The 15,666-nt window shown below is 57.1% G+C and overlaps 2 protein-coding genes across 11 annotated transcripts; one reads left to right on the top strand and one right to left on the bottom strand.

Moving 5' to 3' along the window:
• Window positions 1-8: 8 nt before the first annotated feature.
• SNRNP25 (small nuclear ribonucleoprotein U11/U12 subunit 25) lies at window positions 9-1,346 on the top strand. Of its 5 annotated transcripts, none has more exons than XR_005558776.1 (6): window positions 9-147; window positions 223-319; window positions 406-511; window positions 595-712; window positions 814-876; window positions 1,187-1,346. XR_005558776.1 is itself a non-coding variant. In XM_039360710.1 (6 exons), the coding sequence occupies exons 1-5, from the start codon at window positions 43-45 to the stop codon at window positions 866-868; spliced, it is 438 nt and encodes a 145-aa protein (XP_039216644.1). In that variant the 5' UTR covers window positions 9-42; the 3' UTR covers window positions 869-876; window positions 1,187-1,346. The 5 variants fall into 5 exon arrangements, 2 of the variants coding, with proteins under 2 accessions (XP_039216644.1, XP_039216643.1); XR_005558774.1 differs by having other exon boundaries at window positions 1,075-1,346; XM_039360710.1 differs by having other exon boundaries at window positions 595-669.
• A 529-nt stretch (window positions 1,347-1,875) lies between these two features.
• RHBDF1 (rhomboid 5 homolog 1) lies at window positions 1,876-15,527 on the bottom strand. Of its 6 annotated transcripts, XM_039360674.1 has the most exons (19): window positions 13,012-15,527; window positions 8,677-8,818; window positions 8,323-8,453; window positions 7,582-7,686; window positions 6,741-6,954; window positions 6,243-6,449; window positions 5,970-6,095; window positions 5,718-5,881; window positions 5,037-5,288; window positions 4,846-4,957; window positions 4,614-4,688; window positions 4,335-4,496; window positions 4,112-4,212; window positions 3,939-4,002; window positions 3,694-3,788; window positions 3,384-3,459; window positions 3,208-3,308; window positions 2,965-3,118; window positions 1,876-2,578 (listed from the first exon to the last, which is right to left on the bottom strand). In XM_039360674.1, exons 2-19 carry the CDS (start codon window positions 8,794-8,796, stop codon window positions 2,159-2,161), a joined length of 2,679 nt encoding a protein of 892 aa, XP_039216608.1. In that variant the 5' UTR covers window positions 8,797-8,818; window positions 13,012-15,527; the 3' UTR covers window positions 1,876-2,158. The 6 variants fall into 6 exon arrangements, 5 of the variants coding, with proteins under 5 accessions (XP_039216608.1, XP_039216609.1, XP_039216611.1 ...); XM_039360675.1 differs by lacking the exon at window positions 13,012-15,527 and having other exon boundaries at window positions 7,582-7,683; window positions 8,677-13,002; XM_039360677.1 differs by lacking the exons at window positions 7,582-7,686; window positions 13,012-15,527 and having other exon boundaries at window positions 8,677-13,001.
• Between the last annotated feature and the right edge of the window lie 139 nt (window positions 15,528-15,666).

The raw sequence follows: 15,666 nt of genomic DNA, 5'->3' as shown, positions 1-15,666 counted from the left end.
TACTTCCGGTTCCGGCCGCGCGGGGATCCGGCCACGACGACGATGGAGGAAGAGGAGGAGGAGGCGCACGCGGAGGCGGTGGCCCGCTGGCAGGCCGGCCTGGCGCGGCTCGTCAGAGACCCGCTCCTCTGCGACCTCCCGGCTCAGGTCAGTGGCCGCGGGAGCGGGCGGGGGCCGCCGTAGCTGGTGTGTCACGCGGCGCATGCGCGCTTTGCCCTGCAGGTGACCCCCGAGGAGATCGGCTCGCAGGTGGCGCTCGAGTACGGCCAGGCGATGACGGTGCGCGTGCGCAGAGTCGACGCACCCGAGGCTCCCATGCGTAAGTCGCGGACGGGGCGAGTGGGAAAGGGCGGCGCGCCCTCTTGCGGCTGCCGCGGAAACGATCAGCTGCGCCTCTCCCCGCAGCCGTGGTGGTGGTGCAGAGCGCGAGCGTGCTGGAGCTCAAGAAGGCGCTGCGGCGGTTCGTGCAGCTGCGGCAGGAGCGCCAGGGCGGCGCGCGGCACATCAGCTGGTGAGTACGCGGGGGTGTGGGGTGGCGGGGGGGGGGGGAACTGGCCGAGAAGGCTCGCTCATCGCCGCCCCGCTGCCCCGCAGGAGGCACATCTGGCGGACCTACAGCCTGACCTTCGGCGGAGAGAAGCTGGCGGACGACCGCAAGAAGCTGCGGGAGTGAGTGACGTCGTGGGATGGGAGCCTCTCCGGGAAGGCGCCGGTGGGCTTTGTGCGACCAGTGACGCTCTTCTCGCCTTACGGGGAGCGGTCGGAGGGCCCACCGACTCTAGGTAACCCCTCGCCTGCCTCTGCCGCTTCTAGGTACGGGATTCGCAACCGGGATGAGGTCAGTTTTGTGAAAAGGCTCCGGCAATGAACTCCCAGGCAAGTTCGGCCTCTTGATCCTTCCTTTAGCCGCTGCGGGCCTCGGCTGGCAGTTAATGGTAGTAGCTGTCTTAGCCCCAGAGCCTTGGCAGCTGGATCTGGTGAAGCGGTTTCCCACCTCCAGCTTTTCAAAGTTAACATTGCCTGATTTTGAGAGGGTCTTTGGGATCCCCTAGTAAGTTTTCCCTTTATTAATAGGTGGCCATCCTGGAGCTCTTTCGGAATTGGTCTGAGCCCCTTCTGAGTGAACCTCTTAAAAAGGCTTTGTAGGAGGGAGCAGGGAAGCCACTTCAGATCTGCTTTGTTTCAGAGTAACCCCCAAAATTGGTGCTCAGTTCTGCACATATGGAACAGCTGCCTGTGCGGTGATTGAGAATCCACATTTGAAAAAGTGCTGGATCTTTTTCTGAAGATATCAATGAATCTGAAGCCAGTAACAGCCAGCAACATTAAAATTTCTTAAATTATAATAAAGTATGCTGAAAGTTTTTTCTGTAATTAAATTACCATCCATCCAATTACACACAGAGAGACAGAGAGAGACAGAGGTTACTTCTGCACTCAGTTGTGGAGTATATAGCATCAGTCGAATGTGAATCTACAACTGATATGGGAGATTGTCATTTTTCTTAGTACTTGATTTCATGACATGTTATTGTCAACTCTTAGAGACCATATAGATTTTCTTCATGATGACCTGTTATCTTCACTAGTTACTGCTCCCTCTGCACACAGCTACACATTCCAACAAAATATAAGCAATTATATTTTTTACAGGAAAGAAGCTGTGCTTGACACTTGCCTATAATGTTGCCAAGAAAACATTTTTTTACAAAGCTGTTGAATCAAATATAGGCAGTTGTTCATGTTAAATGTTAGAATTCATCCAAGTGCAGTATTTGTATGTTAGAAATTGGGTCAACGCTGAATTAAGAATTGCTCTTTGCTTTGATAGGCGTTTGTCATAACCTCAATTTTGGCACAGATACACTCCAAAACTTAATGGAAATGTAGCTAAAACGCTACCTTAATTTTTAATCACCACCAGGGTAATAACAAATCTCATGAAAAGGGTCACTGTGAAACTAGCATAATAAAAATGTGGGAACAAAAAAGGTTCAGTAAAATTGAACAAGGCACCAACTTTCTGTGTGCTGAAAAAGTTCCAGTCTCCAAGATAACGCAGCACAGGGATGAGCGGAATTTTAAGTTGGCTGGCAGTCTGGCAAGTAGCACCAGGCCAGCTTTGCCCAAGGCAGCCAACGAGGGCGCCCCTGTCCGCTCAGTGGAGCTGGGCATCCAGGCCATATTTCTCGCAGAAATTGTCAGTGAAGGGAAGGCAGGTGAGGACCTCACACCACTGGCAGCGAATGGGGTAGAAGTAAAACAGCACCACCAGTCCGGAGAGGAGCCCCACGAAGACCAACTGGAAAATAATGATCTGACACCGCTTTCGGTACAGGTCAAATTTGCCAAAGCTGATGTATGGGAGGAAGGCGAAGGACAGGAAGAAGCCACTGATAAAGCCGCAGATGTGAGCAAAGTTATCTATCCAGGGAAGGAGGCCGAAGGCAAACAGGAACAGCACGATCACCAGTAGTTTGAAGAAGGCCCTCCAGGGTCGAGCCAGGATCTGCCAACTCTGGAAAAGCTCCACAAAGAGGCAGGCCAAGATGCCAAACTGGGAGCCTGCTGGGCCAACCTGCACAGGGGGTCGCCATTAGATAGCCGCACTGCAGGGAAGGCTGGTTGGGCAGGACAGGCCCTATTCAAGCCTGGTCAAGGCCCTGGCTTGTGCTGCCAGCCGCTGCCAAAAGCAACCCCAGGGGCTGCCTACGGGGGGGGGGGGATCTCATCTCCAACAGTTGTAAGACACACACACACCCCACACCCCAGAGGGAGGTAGGGAATGGCCAGGAGTGCCAAGACTGGGTTCTGTTCCCAGCCCCGTCTGCTTTCATCCAGCCTCTCCCGGAGGATGGTCTGCAAGCGAACTGCCCCGGCCCCAAACTGGGACACACTTTGCCTGGGAAGGAGGCACCGAAGCCACACCAAGAGCCCCCTTCACAAGCTGCTAGTGAGACGCACCTCAGCCCGGTAGGGGAGGAAAATAGCGCTGGCCAGGTTCCCTGTGATGCCGCTAAATAAGTAGATCAGGGAAATGCGGTGCCAGCCAGCCAGCTTCTCCAAGTCACGCAAGATGGTCATCTGGAAGCATACAGACACAAGGCAGTGCAGGATCCTATCAGGCAGGAAAAAACTGTGGTGACCAAGTGGGCCAAGGACTTGGGTTCTAAGGGAAAGGAGTTTGTGGCCCTGGGCCGGGTTTACCCTGCATGAAGGAACAGCGACAGCCACAGGCGGTAGACCTGATCTGGCACTTCGGGGTTCAGGAAGGGGAGGAGGCCGCAGACGTCATCCATGCAGTGCACCTGGCAAGACAGAGTAACAGCCAGGTCAGAGAAGGTCGCCTGCTAGAGCCAGCCAAGAGAGAGAAATGGAGATACCTGGGAGCAAAGTGTGGCCTCTTCATGGAAGTAACCATGCATGAAGGTGCAGTATTCCCGTGAGGTGATCTCACACCTGGGAGGAAAGAACCAGATGCCCAGAAGTTAAGCCTTGCTGAAGTGGGGAGGATGCTGGCTGAGGCAGCAGCAGCAAGCAAAATGCACTGATCAGAGCGAGCCAAAAGCTGGCGCAGCTGAGCCTCCAGTCGCAGGAGGACGTGGTCCAGGGAAGGAGCAGAGCAGCCCCCTCCATGTCCCAGCAGAATGGGTTGGCTGCCCCGTCAGCCCTTTCAGGGGCCACCCACCCTACCTTCCCTTGGTGCCGATACAGCAGGGCCGCCCGGTGATCACACAGTCCATGTGCAGGTGGTTGGTGTGGTTCCCAGCACTGTTGTTGGTGCAGATCTGGAAGAAGATGGGCAGGCCTTGCTCCTGGTCCTCAAAAGAAGTCCCCCGAGGCTCCTCCACCACCACCACCCCCGCACTCCACACGCAGGCAGACATGGGGCAGCTGGGCAGAGCCAATCATTGCTCCCTGATCCTCCAGAAACCTACAGGCCATTTGGTGATGTCATCAGGCCACTCATGAGGGTCCATGGATGCTGGCTGCTCACACACCCTGTGGAGGGAGGGGTCCTGGGCAACTTTATGTGCGGGACGCAACAGCATCCCCTCAGCCCCTGGCAAGAGCCGGAGCCCCACACATGTGGTCCTGCTCCCCAACCTACCTGGGGTCTTGGTGACACACAGAGCCAAACTTCCTCCTGTCCCCTGCCAGCAAAGGAGTGCTCGGGTGACTTGGCCACTTCACCCACACGGCCAAAGTGGACTGTAAAGCAGAGGGTCAGAAGTGGGTGGGAGCAGGGTCCCCAAGGGGTGCCCTCCCCCCAAAAGCAGAGGACAGGCCAATGGGAAGGATGGGAGGAGGAAGAGACAGTGAGCCGGGCTTACGGAACACTCCTCCTCGGCCGTCTGCACACAGCCTGACTTGTCGTTGCGCACACAGCAGGCAGAGTGTTTCTCTTTCTCACGGGCTGCGCGGATGAAACTGTGCACCTGCTGGTCCTGTCGCATGCAAGGGGCGAACTTTGCTCCCAGATGGATGAGAGCTTCCTGAAAGGGCAGCAGAGTCTCAGCCGAAGCCCACAGAAAAACCAACTCCCAGATGAGGCTCTGGCCAGGACAAAACTGAGCCATGGAGGGAGGAGGCAGATGGGGACTGACACTCACCGAGCTGGGCCCTATCCAGAAATTCTCTTGCTGGACGTATTTCACGTTCTCATATATCCCCCGATTTCTCAGGACCTACAGTAAAAAGGCCCATTGAAGAAAGGAGGAGATGGGCAGAATGCCCACCTCCGGCCCCTCCAGTAGAAGAAAAGGAAGGTCTCCTCAGAAGTAGAGGAGGTGCAGGTCCACCACAGGAAAAGGGAGGCCAAGGAGACTTCAGTCTGCTGCTCACCGAGTCCACCGTCTCATGCTGCGAAAACCCCACAGGAGCAATCCCGTAGATGGAGACAGCCAGGATGGTGATGAGTGAATGCACGAAGGTGACCCAGTAGGTGAAGAACGGCCTGTGCGGAGCAGAGGATGATGGGGCACTCAGGCCACAATTGGTTACTCACCCTCCCAGGCACTCAGGCCTCTACCCACCGGTGGTCATCCATGTCCTCAATCTGCTGCTTCACAAAACTATCGATGCGCTTGCGGTACGTCCGGTTGGTCAGCCGGCCCACCATGCCTAAGCCGTAGGGACGCTTCTCTTTGGAAAAGAGTTTGCGGACAGGAACGGTGATGCGCTGGCCACGCCGCTGGAGGCCTAAGCTGACCACCTCTTGCCGCAGACGGACCTTTGGTTGCACTGAAACCCCCTCTTTCTGTTTCCGCCAGCCACGCTCCAGGGGGCTAGAAGACGGGGGGGGGAAGAGCAAGTTCATTCCTCAGAAAGAAAGTACTGGAATTTTGGACAATCGTCCCCACACAGAGCGCTTAATTACAGCATATACATCACCTTTCACCTGGTATCTGAAAGCACGTTTTCTGGGTTATGCCAGACCCTGAATCACAAATGGAACGGATGCAGCCAGATCAGCCCCAGGAGGGTTGGGAGCCTGGAACACCCACGTTGCCTTCTTTTAGACTCCCCCTTCTCCTCTGGGAGCCTCTTTCCTGACTGCAGGTCACCCTTCCAAAGGTCTGCAGCTTCTGGCCATTAGAGGAATCTTGCCCCGGGGCAATTGCAGGGTGGGAGTCTAGCAGCCACCCCCTCTCCTTCCCCCAGAGGACTCTGGCTTGTCTTTGTTGGCCTCTTTGTGCGTCCCCTGCAAGACTCACAGGAGCAGGTGGCTTCTCTCTAGCTCGCTCCGGTCCAGAGCCCCCCCTGTGAGGGCTGGCTGAACCTGCAGCATCTTCGCCTCGGGGACCCTGAGGGCTGCTTCAGAGGGGGTCTCAAAAACTTCATCAGGATATATGGACGGCTCCTCCGGCAGGACCCCTTCCTGGGCAAGGGAGGGAAGGTCCAGCGGTGAGAAGCTGCTGGGGCCACCAGCAGCTCCACCCCCCACTCCCCCGTGGCTCAACTCCTACCCTGGCAAAGAAGGAAGTGTCCAGCTCATCTGGGAACTCCACGGTGAAGTCTTCCTCCAGGAAGCTGGCCGGAGTGAAGCTGCGCTGTCGCGTCCTGCGCAGGGTGCCATCTCTCACAGAACGGCCCTGGCACAGAGAGGTGTGCAAGAGACGGGACACATGCCATCGCTAAGCAGCCAAGGTGAGCCAGCCCACCACAATTCATGTAGGACACGCTGACCATTCTCCATCGGCACCACACTCCATCCCTCTCCTTCCCTCCCAGCCCCTCACCTTCACTAGCGCTGCTGCTGCTCTGAAGCTCATCTTAGCCACTGACTCCCTCTTCCGCCGCCGAGGCCACCGACCAAAGCCAGAGCGTGAGCTGGTGAAGGAGCACAGTGAGGCGGCTCCGGGCGTGGCTGGGGTGGGGGGCACACTGCAGCCGTCGCAATCCTCGGCCACTCGGAAGGCCCGTCCACGGGCCAGGGGGTCGATTATCTGACAGCAGAGAGACGGAAACGGCCCTGAGGGCATCAGCCACGGCAGCCCCTCCACCCACTGGGCTTCAGCAGGTATTACAGGTTCCCAGGAGGAGCTTTGGGGGGGGCACCAGGTGAAGAAGAGCGGGGAACAGGTGTCTTATCCCAGAACTGCTTCCTACAGTCTCTGCATTTCCTTTGGACCTGCCACCACCCTTCCTTCCTCCTCCATGATTGTGATGCCAGGAAAGTCAGCCCAGAGGCTGCTCACTCCATCCCACCCAAGCCATGTGACCCCCAGGCTACCTACTCTCTGCATGCCAGGCGGGCAAGGGGGCAGATAGAGTGGCGGGGGGGTCTCTGTGCTGGCCAGAGATATGTTGTCCTGGCTCGGAAGGTCCATTTCGCGGAGGGCCTGTGGCTTCAGCTTTCCGTAGCGCAGGCTGCAGTGGCGCAAGCTCTTCCGTTGCCACTTCTGAGGGGCATCGCTCTCCTTACTGACCCCAAACCAGTCTGCTGTGCTCCTGATGAGAGAGTAGAGGGCCAAGAAGATGCCTCGCTGAAGCCACAAAGCCTCCCCTTCCAGCTACTTCAACCTCCAAATGCTCTGAGCCCAGAGTGAGTGATCAAAACAGGGGGGGGGAGAGTAGGGAGTGGTGGCCAGTGGGAGTGGGCTACAGAGTTTCTAGAGTTGTCAGTAGTGCCTGCAGGACAACAGCGTCCCAAGAGACTGGCCAGCAGTTTTCTCGGCCCTGTGGTGGATGCAGCCACTCATGGGCCAGGAACAGGATCGTAGCACAGGAGGGGGCTCTTGGGTAGAGGTCCGGGCCAGCCTTTCAGGATAGCCCTGAAGCAGAACCTGTCACCCTCACTGGATACGGCAAACACTGCGGCAGCTACACTGAGGAGGCAACGCGGCGGGTGGAGCTACTGTTCAGCAGCACAACCGGATTAGGAGGCAATTGGGGTGGTGGGCAGGAACTGTGTTTTCCTGCACCTTCCCTGCTTCCTAGGCAAGGTGCCTGTGGGGAATCTTCCCAGGGCTGCAGGTCAGAATGGGGGAGGGGGAGGTCACAGGGTGCTTGCTGGCAACTGGAGCAGCTCTGCTGCTAGGACCCACATGCAGCTCACACGCATGCAGCCACTGGTACCTGAACAGTGTTCTGGGCAGCGAGTGGCGCTTTCTCAGGGGCTTCCTGCCCACCTGATGCCCCCGAATGGGCAGGGTCTGAGTCCTCTCAAAGTGTACCTGTCTGCTGCAAAGGAGAGAGACCTAAGGGGGGGGGAAGGAAGGGGCTCCAGTGCCTCTTGGCTGGGCTAGAACAACTGGCTCTTCCAGCTGGTGACGAGACGTGGGGCGCAGACAATCCCTGGCACACGAGGAGCAGGAAGCCATGTCTCACAGTTCAGGTCACCCACAGACACAGGGGCAATTGGAGGGCTGGGGCTTCGGAGCTGCCTGGTAGATGAGGTGCTCCTTTCCAGCCTTTCATCTTCTGGATTGCACGCTCCCTTGATGCTCGGGCACCCTCTCTCTGGATGCCCGCTTCCTTGCCTTCTGCCCACTTTTGCTTTCCTGGACTTGGACAGAGGTACCAGGGAGTGAAGATGCCATGTTCTTTTCACAAGAGCAGGAAGACCGTGTAGCCCTTCTTGGGCACGACCCTCCGGCTCATGCCCCCCTTCAGCTGAACTTTTCAGTTGAGGAAAAGAGGCGCGGGGGCCTTTTCCCTCTCGAGGATTCGTTTATCGCCAGGAAATGCAGTGGTAGAGAACAGCTGCCACCCAATGGGGCAGGGAACACATGTGGCAATCCAGCTGCCAGGCGTGCCTTGACAGGGACCCAGTCCAGATGTCTAGAACGGTGCTAAGGCACAGGCTCTGGGGCTTACCTCCGGATGGTCTGGGTGATGGACGTCTGTCGCTGCAGGATAGGCCGCCGTGCCTCGCTGTAGGCAGCAGGAAAGAGGCTGTTCTCCGCAGGCATGCTGACACTTCGGAAGAAGGCCTGGCGCTTCAAGGGCTGCAAAGGAACGGTGCCTGGGCATCAGAGCACTGACAGCCAAATGCAGAGGGCGACCGCTGAGGTGGCCCCCACCCCTCAGCCGACTTCCATACAGCCCCTCTAAGGAATTCCCCAATCTTGCAGAAGATCCGCCCAGCCTTTCGGGAAGTAGGAGCAGCTGGAGAGTCAGGCATGGTGGGAAGGCAGAGCAGCGCTCACTCCTGACTGGCTAGCCAAGTACCTGGAGCGAGGCTGGTTCCTCTGCTGTAGCCAAGAGCGGGGCCACTGGAATGTCCAGTTTCAGCCAAGGAGGCTTCTTCCTCTGCAAGCTGCTGGAGCTGTCCCGGAGGCCCTCAGCCATCTTCCCTCTTCAGAAGCCCAGCCTAGAGGGGGCAGAGTTTAGGGGCAAGCAAAGCAAAGGCCAAGGCCACAAGCACAGACTCTCTTCCCCCTCGACTGGAAGGTCTGGCCTGGGACCCATCCTGCCACCCTCCAGCCACCTGGGCATGGGGCCGCTTGGCCTCTTGAGATCCAGGGGCCACTGGGAACAAGCCTACATTCAGCAGCTGAGGCTCCACTTGGCTTGAAGCTAAGCTGGGTTTGCATAACTAGCAAAATGATCCCACACCTGCACAGACCTGACCGTGAGAAACAGCCCTTCCAAGCCCCTGGCAGACACCTGGTGGCCAGGGGGCCTCCCAAGTCCTCTGGGTTGAGGAATCAGCTTCATCGGCCAGAGCAGACAGAAAACACAACCAGTTAAGGTCATTCTACTTTATTCGCAAAGCTACACTAACAGAATTTTGCAAGTCTGAAAGTACAATTCTCCCGCCATCTCCCTCGCAGCCTGAGAAACTAGGCAGGGTCCCTCCTGAGCCTCTCGCCCTGCCCGCTTTCCAGCTGTGGGCTCTGCTGCCTCTTCTCGGACCATTCCCTAGGCAGCCTCTCTTCGCCCCGTCTCCCACAAAGACATTTTGGGACTTACAGAGGCAAGGCTGAAGAAGCCTGTCTGGACAGAGAAGTCCAGGAGCAAAGGGGACATGCTGTCCACAGCCACCCATCACCACAGCTGCCTTTGGCCATTTCCATCCTCTTCCGGGCCAGGAGTTTCCCACCAAAAGAAAGAAGCAACCCAAGCAGCCTGTCTGTTCTAGGGAATGAAAGGAAGCCGGGCTGGTCAGAGGACGAGACCGCCTCCCTTCTCAGAGGGATCCTGCCCTCATGGGGCCCTTCCAGCAAGCAGGGCAAGGCTGGGTCAGGAGATTTTTCTGGCACATACAACCAGCCAGCTACCTTCCACTGGTCTACTCCACACCCCTCCATGCCTAGATCCCTGGCTCAGGGACAGCTGGGCGTTCTCACCTCCAGGGTTCCAAACATCAGGCTGATCTCTATTCCAAGCTATGCCCGCTGCATCTGAGGCGATCCCCCCCCCCCGCCTTCCTCAGCTCTCCTCCTTTCCAGATGATGATAACAACAACAATAGAGTTGGATAGGACCTTGGAGGTCTTCTAGTCCAACCCCTGCTCAGGCAGGAAACCCCACACCATTTCAGACAAAAATCCTTGACCCACAGCACCATTTCCAACCAGGCAGGGCATGACCAAAGGCAGAAAAAAAGCCATGAATGGAAACCACAAAGCCAGACTCCATTTTGATTTGCTGCAGATCTTCTTAGGTTACCTCTCCCATAGGCCACACACCCACTGAGGGGAGAGGGCCTCCTCCAGCTCTGATTGCTCCCTAACCTCTCTGCCTGTCCTATATTTCCCCTCACCCTGACGATGGAAAAGTTGAGAAAGCTTCTTCTTCCTGGCTGAACCTTCTCCGCTGGGAGTGGGTGGGAACCATTGGCCTAGAACTAGCCTCTGCAAATAGGCACCAAGCCAAGAGGGAACATGGTAGGAAGCAAAGACAGCAATGAGATGGGTCTGAATTTGCACTCAAGTCCCTTTGATGGGCTGGGGATTGATGCAGCTGCCTGCTCCCAGTGGGGCTCCAGGCTGGGGTGGTGCCGCCCTCTTCCTTCCAGGCAGGAGCAGCAGCCCTGGGATGAGACAGTCCTCAGAACTGGGAAGTTCCCACTTTGGCCAGAACCAGAAAATCCAGTTGAGGCTTTAGGTTCTTCCCACAGCTTCATATTTTTTCAGGAGAGCCTACAGGAGCCAGCAGCCTGGCTGCATCTGAGCCACAGCAGTGCATTTGTTTCAGCTCTGCGGGAGAAGTGCCAAAAAGTGCTGCCCTCCTCCTCCTTGGTGTTTCTGTCTACAAAAACAAAACGATGGAGACCTTGTCATCCATGCAGACCCCTCCCACATAGAAGGCCCATTCACACACACCCTGGACCTGCAGCTTTCCCCTTGCAAGAACAGGCTGTTCTCTGTGTTTTATTTAGAAATACACATTTCTAAAGTGCTGCATGGGAACGCACAAGAGGGTGAGACCAGCTGTCTCTAGCCATGGGTGCACCCACCCATCACACAAGCACAGGCTTTCTGGAGAGGGGGGCTCCTGTGGCACTCTTGCAAAAGGGTTTCTGGGCACTTTCCCCCATCAGAAAAAATGCCATGGGGGAAGCTCCAATTTAAGCCTGACTTCGTTTCAATTAAAAATAAATATTTTCTGTTAAAAAGTCAAAGAGGGCAGAAGGTGAGGGGCACTGACAGACGCTAGGTGATCCCTTGCAGGAAGAAGGGACTCACAGTATGAGGGGCACGATGGCCCCAGTCGGCTCCATATTCTTATTACATAGTTCTGGCCCAGAAGCTCTAGGGCTTCCCCCTCCCAACGCCTCCCCCCCCCCACTGTCTGCAGTCCTCTGCTGGAGGACAAAAACAGGAAGGACTGAATTCCAGTTGTTGGCCCAGCCATCTCACTAGAGACACCTTTTGGTTGAATCCTCCTCCATGGTGCCAGAAGACCCTGCAGGATGCCCAAAACCCTGCCCTGTGCCTGCTGGAGTCAGGACTCCGAAGCAAGCCAAGTACAGCCCTCCCCAACCAGACACCCTCTCCTGTCCTCACGTTGAGGCAGAATCTGCCTTTCTGTTGCTCCCCTCCGTTCCTCAGTGCTCTGGCAGGCCTGACTTTCGCCTATGCAATGCCCCATCCTTTCTCTTTCTGCAGGTTCCCCCCCCCCTTCAGGGGACTTGCTGTCTAGCCTCATGCCTTCATACCAACTAAAGTAGGAAATCCTCCTGCAAGTGAGAAACTACGCCTCTGCCTGTTTCTCTCTCCTAGGGCCTGTGGCTAGTTGCAGCCTCAGCATCCTTCCACCCCTGCTATTGCCCACCGGTCCCTAGGCTGCCACAATGCCCAGTCAGTCTGCACCAGCAGGCAGAGTCTGCCTCCACTTCTTCTCCCCCCCCCCCCAGTGTGAGCTTTCAGAACTCTCTCCTCTACCCCCCAGCTTGCCTGTCATAGCAATGCTATTCTCCCTTGTAGGCTTAGCCTTGGGAACTCCACAGGCTATGCTTAGGAAAGAAAGGGGGGAAAGCTTTCAAGGAAAAGGATCAGCCCAGCCACATCAGAGCAAAACCTCAACTGGATGCCACAATAGGAAATCCAAGAGATGGGGGGGGGGGCGGTTAGCTTCTCCAGCAACCGGCTGTGCTGCTGTGGGCAGTAGCGCTAAGAGGGAAAGGTCCAATTTGTTCATCTCACTCAGCCGGGTATGATTGGCTTCCTACAGACTTCTCTGAAAGAATTCAATGTACAGTTGGCTGTGGGGGCTCTGGATGGGGCAGGTCAGGGTGTTCCTGGAGCAGAATTTTCTTCCTTCCCTGCCTGGGTGTAGGGTTCCCATGACCAGTACAGAGAGCTCTGTGCTATTTTTCTGTGTTTGCCTTGGGGGAGAAGTACTCCCTTTGGTTTTAAGCCCCATCAAGGCAGATCCCCTCTGTCATCTGGAAACTAAGTAGGAAACTCAAGGAAAGCCCAGGGCCCAGGCAGGGACCGACGAAAATTAGGGGAAAAAACCCTCAGCCACAAGCATTAACTCTCGGCCTTTAGGTTGGAAGCGTTGAGCCTCCACGGCCCCCTAACAGCCGCCGCCGAGGGAGGCTGTCGCTGTGCAGCTGCTGGGAAAGCCTCCACAGCAAGACCGATAAATGAGGGTTCAGAATCGGGCCGGGAGGAGGCCGCAGCTGGAGCGCCGCTGCACTTTCCAGCCTAGCCGGAACGGCTCCCAATCGGCCTACGGAGCTCGAGCGGCGAGAACCATCCAGGCGAAGGGCGGCAGCGGCGGCGCCGCGCTCGTTGCTTCTGCCCGCCGGTACGGTCGAGCCGAGCCTCCAAGTGCCGCCCCCAGGCGCCGCCCGTCCTCCGCCCGGCTCGGAGGGGGAAACGGGCCGCAGATACTCCCCGCTAGACGCGGCCAGGACGAGAACCAGCCAGCCAACGGGCTCCCCAGCAGGCGGCCGGGCTTCCTGCCACCGCCGGAGCGCACGCCAGCAGCCGCCGCGTCCTTGGAGGCCGTCCGGGGCGGGAAGCCCGCTGCCCAGGCCGCGCCACCCGCCGCAAACGGGGCAAGGCGGCCGCGGAGCCCGGCGCTGCCCTCCTGCCCCGCCCGAACTCACCGCGGGGCCGGGGCTGCCCACCGCTCCAGCCGGGGCCGTCCAGGGAGTGCTGGCCGGACGGCCATTCAGCGAGGAGGGCCGGCCTCGGCGCAGCCGGCCTGCAGACCAAAGGGCGGCCCGGCGCAGAAGGCGGGCCGGGCCGGGCCGGGCCGGGCGTGACTCAGGCCTCAGGAATGCGCCGGGCGGAGAAGCGGCTCTCTCCGCCCGCCAGCCTCGCCTCCGACCGGCGCCACTGCGGGTGGAAAAGCGCCGAGGTGGAGTTTGGCCGGCCGGCCGGCGAGATGGGCCGGGGCTGCCGGCGGAGCGACCTTCTCCTCGCCCTCCCTGCCTCGGACGCGGCCCCGGGTCGCTACCTGGTCCCCTGCCGGCCTGGGCCTAAGCCGGACCGACCGCTCGGCGGCTCTGCTCAGGGGGCCGCGTAATGCTTTTCGGGGCTTCTCTCGCCTGGACGGCTACTGGAGGGGGGGCGGGGGTCGCGCCCGCTGATCCTTTGGGCCGGAGAAGGAAGCGGGAAAGCCGCCCGGCCCTCTTCCCACTCAGGCGGCGGCCCCGTCCTGCCCTGGAAGAGCTCTTGACAAGAGGCAGCTGGCAGCCAGGCGCTGCGGGGCTCCTGGGGGGCTGCTGACAGAAAGCCGTGAATCCCCCTTTGTAACTAGTGCTGGCACCACAGAGAAGGCTGAGCAGCCCAACAACGTGCCTATTGTAGCCATGCTGCCCCTTAAGAGTGTGGGTGGGTGTGCCCCTCCCCATGGGGTGTCCATCCAGGCAGGGAAGGGCAGCATCAGCCTTTCCACCCCTGCTTCCTTTGCAGAGGCTAAATGCTTGGCTGTGGTGGCACTTCATGGCCTTGGAAAGAAAGAAGGCAGGACCACTCTGCTGCTAGCTGCTTCGGCCCAGGGCTAGCTGAGTCCTCAAGGCCCCAGCAGCACACCGCTTCTGCCAGCTTGTCAAGTGACCACTTGAACTCAAGAGGGGCAGAAAGCCGGGGCTGTTTTTGTAAGATGGCAGTGAGGTCCAAAGCAAGAGAGAAGGAGAGAGCTGGGGGGAAAGGGCTCACACCTGCACGCGCACACACACCCCTTCCCTTTTGGGGAAGCAGCGAAATGCAATATTCCAAGAGTGCCAAAGAAACTATGAACCACCAGGTAAGGGGAAAAAAATTAGCTTGATGTAGTTGATAACACCATTTCCTACACTGCCCCATACCTTTCTCGGGAAAGCCTGAATAATGAGTAACAATGCTTCACAGAGGCATCAAAGGTTGACCTAGGGCACTCCTAAGAATAAGAGTTTCCTGCAGTTTGGCACCCTGCAAAATCTGGAATTGGAAAGCCAAGCGACCCCCTGCTTTCCTCCGGCTGGATCTTCTGCTGGTCCGTTTCTTCTGCCTCAGCCTCCCACTTGCACCAGCTACAGGTGGCAATTGCAGTCAGGTCACGTCTGATATGTTTTCATTTTAAAGCTTTCTGACAGTCCATCCTGTCATTTGCATTCTTAAGGTTTGCCACTGATTCCGAGTATTGGTTGATAAATTCATTTGATAAATTCATTCAAGCAGCTTCAGCTTCAGTTTGGCTGTAAACTGTAAATACTTGAATATCTCCCAAATAGTTCCAGAATGCTTCTAGAGACAAAGGAAGCAGCAGGTGACCAGCCAAACTATCCTGAGTACATCCCCTTCTCCCCCTCCCCACTTTGAGAATAGTGGGGCTGATGGGACCAGTGCCTGCTGGGAATTCCTTGGCTGCCAGCAAGGCTAGCCATGAGCCATGGGTTGATATCCTGTACTATTTCCTGCAGCAGGAGAAATGGAACCCAGTGGGTTCCCTGGCAGAAGCCAGCGGGTCATTTTTAGACATGACTATCAACACCAAGCAGTTTCTTGCACCAATGGCAGAGGTTGAGCCTCAGGGAACATGTCTGACCCATGCTGCTACAGATGTGGGCCCCTCTCTGTGCAGCAAGCCCAGGCTGTTGGGCCACAGCTTCCTCTGCAGCCGCTGCTGGCTAAAAACAAATACCCTTAATACTGAGCAGGCGCAGTACTTGGGTCTGCAAAGGGAAATATTCTTGCAAGTGTCCTGTTGTCTTAAATGCTGCAATTCAATTCATTTGATGCACAAATCACAACCACTGTGCTACTTTCTGGGTGAAGAAACCGGAAGGCATCAAGCTGAGGCTGCTTGCCCAAGGATGACAAGAAAGTACAGGGACAGAACACAGTTCTTGGGCCTTGGAGTAGCTTGACCTGGGTAGGAAGAATTCCCCACTCCCAGATGTTCAAATATGGCTACGATCTAATGGGAGTTATATTTAGCCCCCTTCCATGTCTTCCAGCTTAACTGTCAGCCTTGGCAACAGCTGCTACTCTTCATTGCTTTGAAAGCAGGCAGGCTGTCAGGCGCTGCTGCTTTTCCAAGTTTGCTTCAGCTATTTCTGAGACTGGGTGGTTGGGTTCCCTTCTTTCTTTACAGCAGTCCTGGAAGAAAAAAAAAACAGGCTTTGTACCTGACTGTGCCCTCCAGCCATTCAATTTTCACAGCTGCCCTTTGTAAATGAGCAGGCTGCCAGCCTGTTGAGGGGTTGGGGGGGGGGGAGAGAGAAGAGCTGCCTGGATGGCATGCCTGTTCCTAGCAAGGCTGTCCTAAGTTCAAA

The sequence above is a fragment of the Crotalus tigris genome, unplaced genomic scaffold (assembly GCF_016545835.1).
Source record: "Crotalus tigris isolate CLP2741 ecotype Arizona unplaced genomic scaffold, ASM1654583v1 scf7180000019173.45859301935:6455823, whole genome shotgun sequence".
In the NCBI taxonomy this organism is placed as follows: domain Eukaryota; kingdom Metazoa; phylum Chordata; class Lepidosauria; order Squamata; family Viperidae; genus Crotalus; species Crotalus tigris.
This window is presented reverse-complemented; position numbering and strand designations above follow the sequence as displayed.

Bases quoted from the DNA above. Each gene is read 5' to 3' on its own strand.
- SNRNP25 (XM_039360710.1), top strand. From the start codon at position 43: ATGGAGGAAGAGGAGGAGGAGGCGCACGCGGAGGCGGTGGCCCGCTGG. The intron at 148-222 runs GTCAGTGGCCGC...TTTGCCCTGCAG, and splicing joins TCTGCGACCTCCCGGCTCAG to GTGACCCCCGAGGAGATCGG. The intron at 320-405 runs GTAAGTCGCGGA...CTCTCCCCGCAG, and splicing joins CGCACCCGAGGCTCCCATGC to CCGTGGTGGTGGTGCAGAGC.
- RHBDF1 (XM_039360674.1), bottom strand. From the start codon at position 8,796: ATGGCTGAGGGCCTCCGGGACAGCTCCAGCAGCTTGCAGAGGAAGAAG. The intron at 6,955-7,581 runs GTACCAGTGGCT...CTCTCTCATCAG, and splicing joins CTGCCCAGAACACTGTTCAG to GAGCACAGCAGACTGGTTTG. The intron at 5,882-5,969 runs GTAGGAGTTGAG...TCCCTTGCCCAG, and splicing joins ACACTTCCTTCTTTGCCAGG to GAAGGGGTCCTGCCGGAGGA.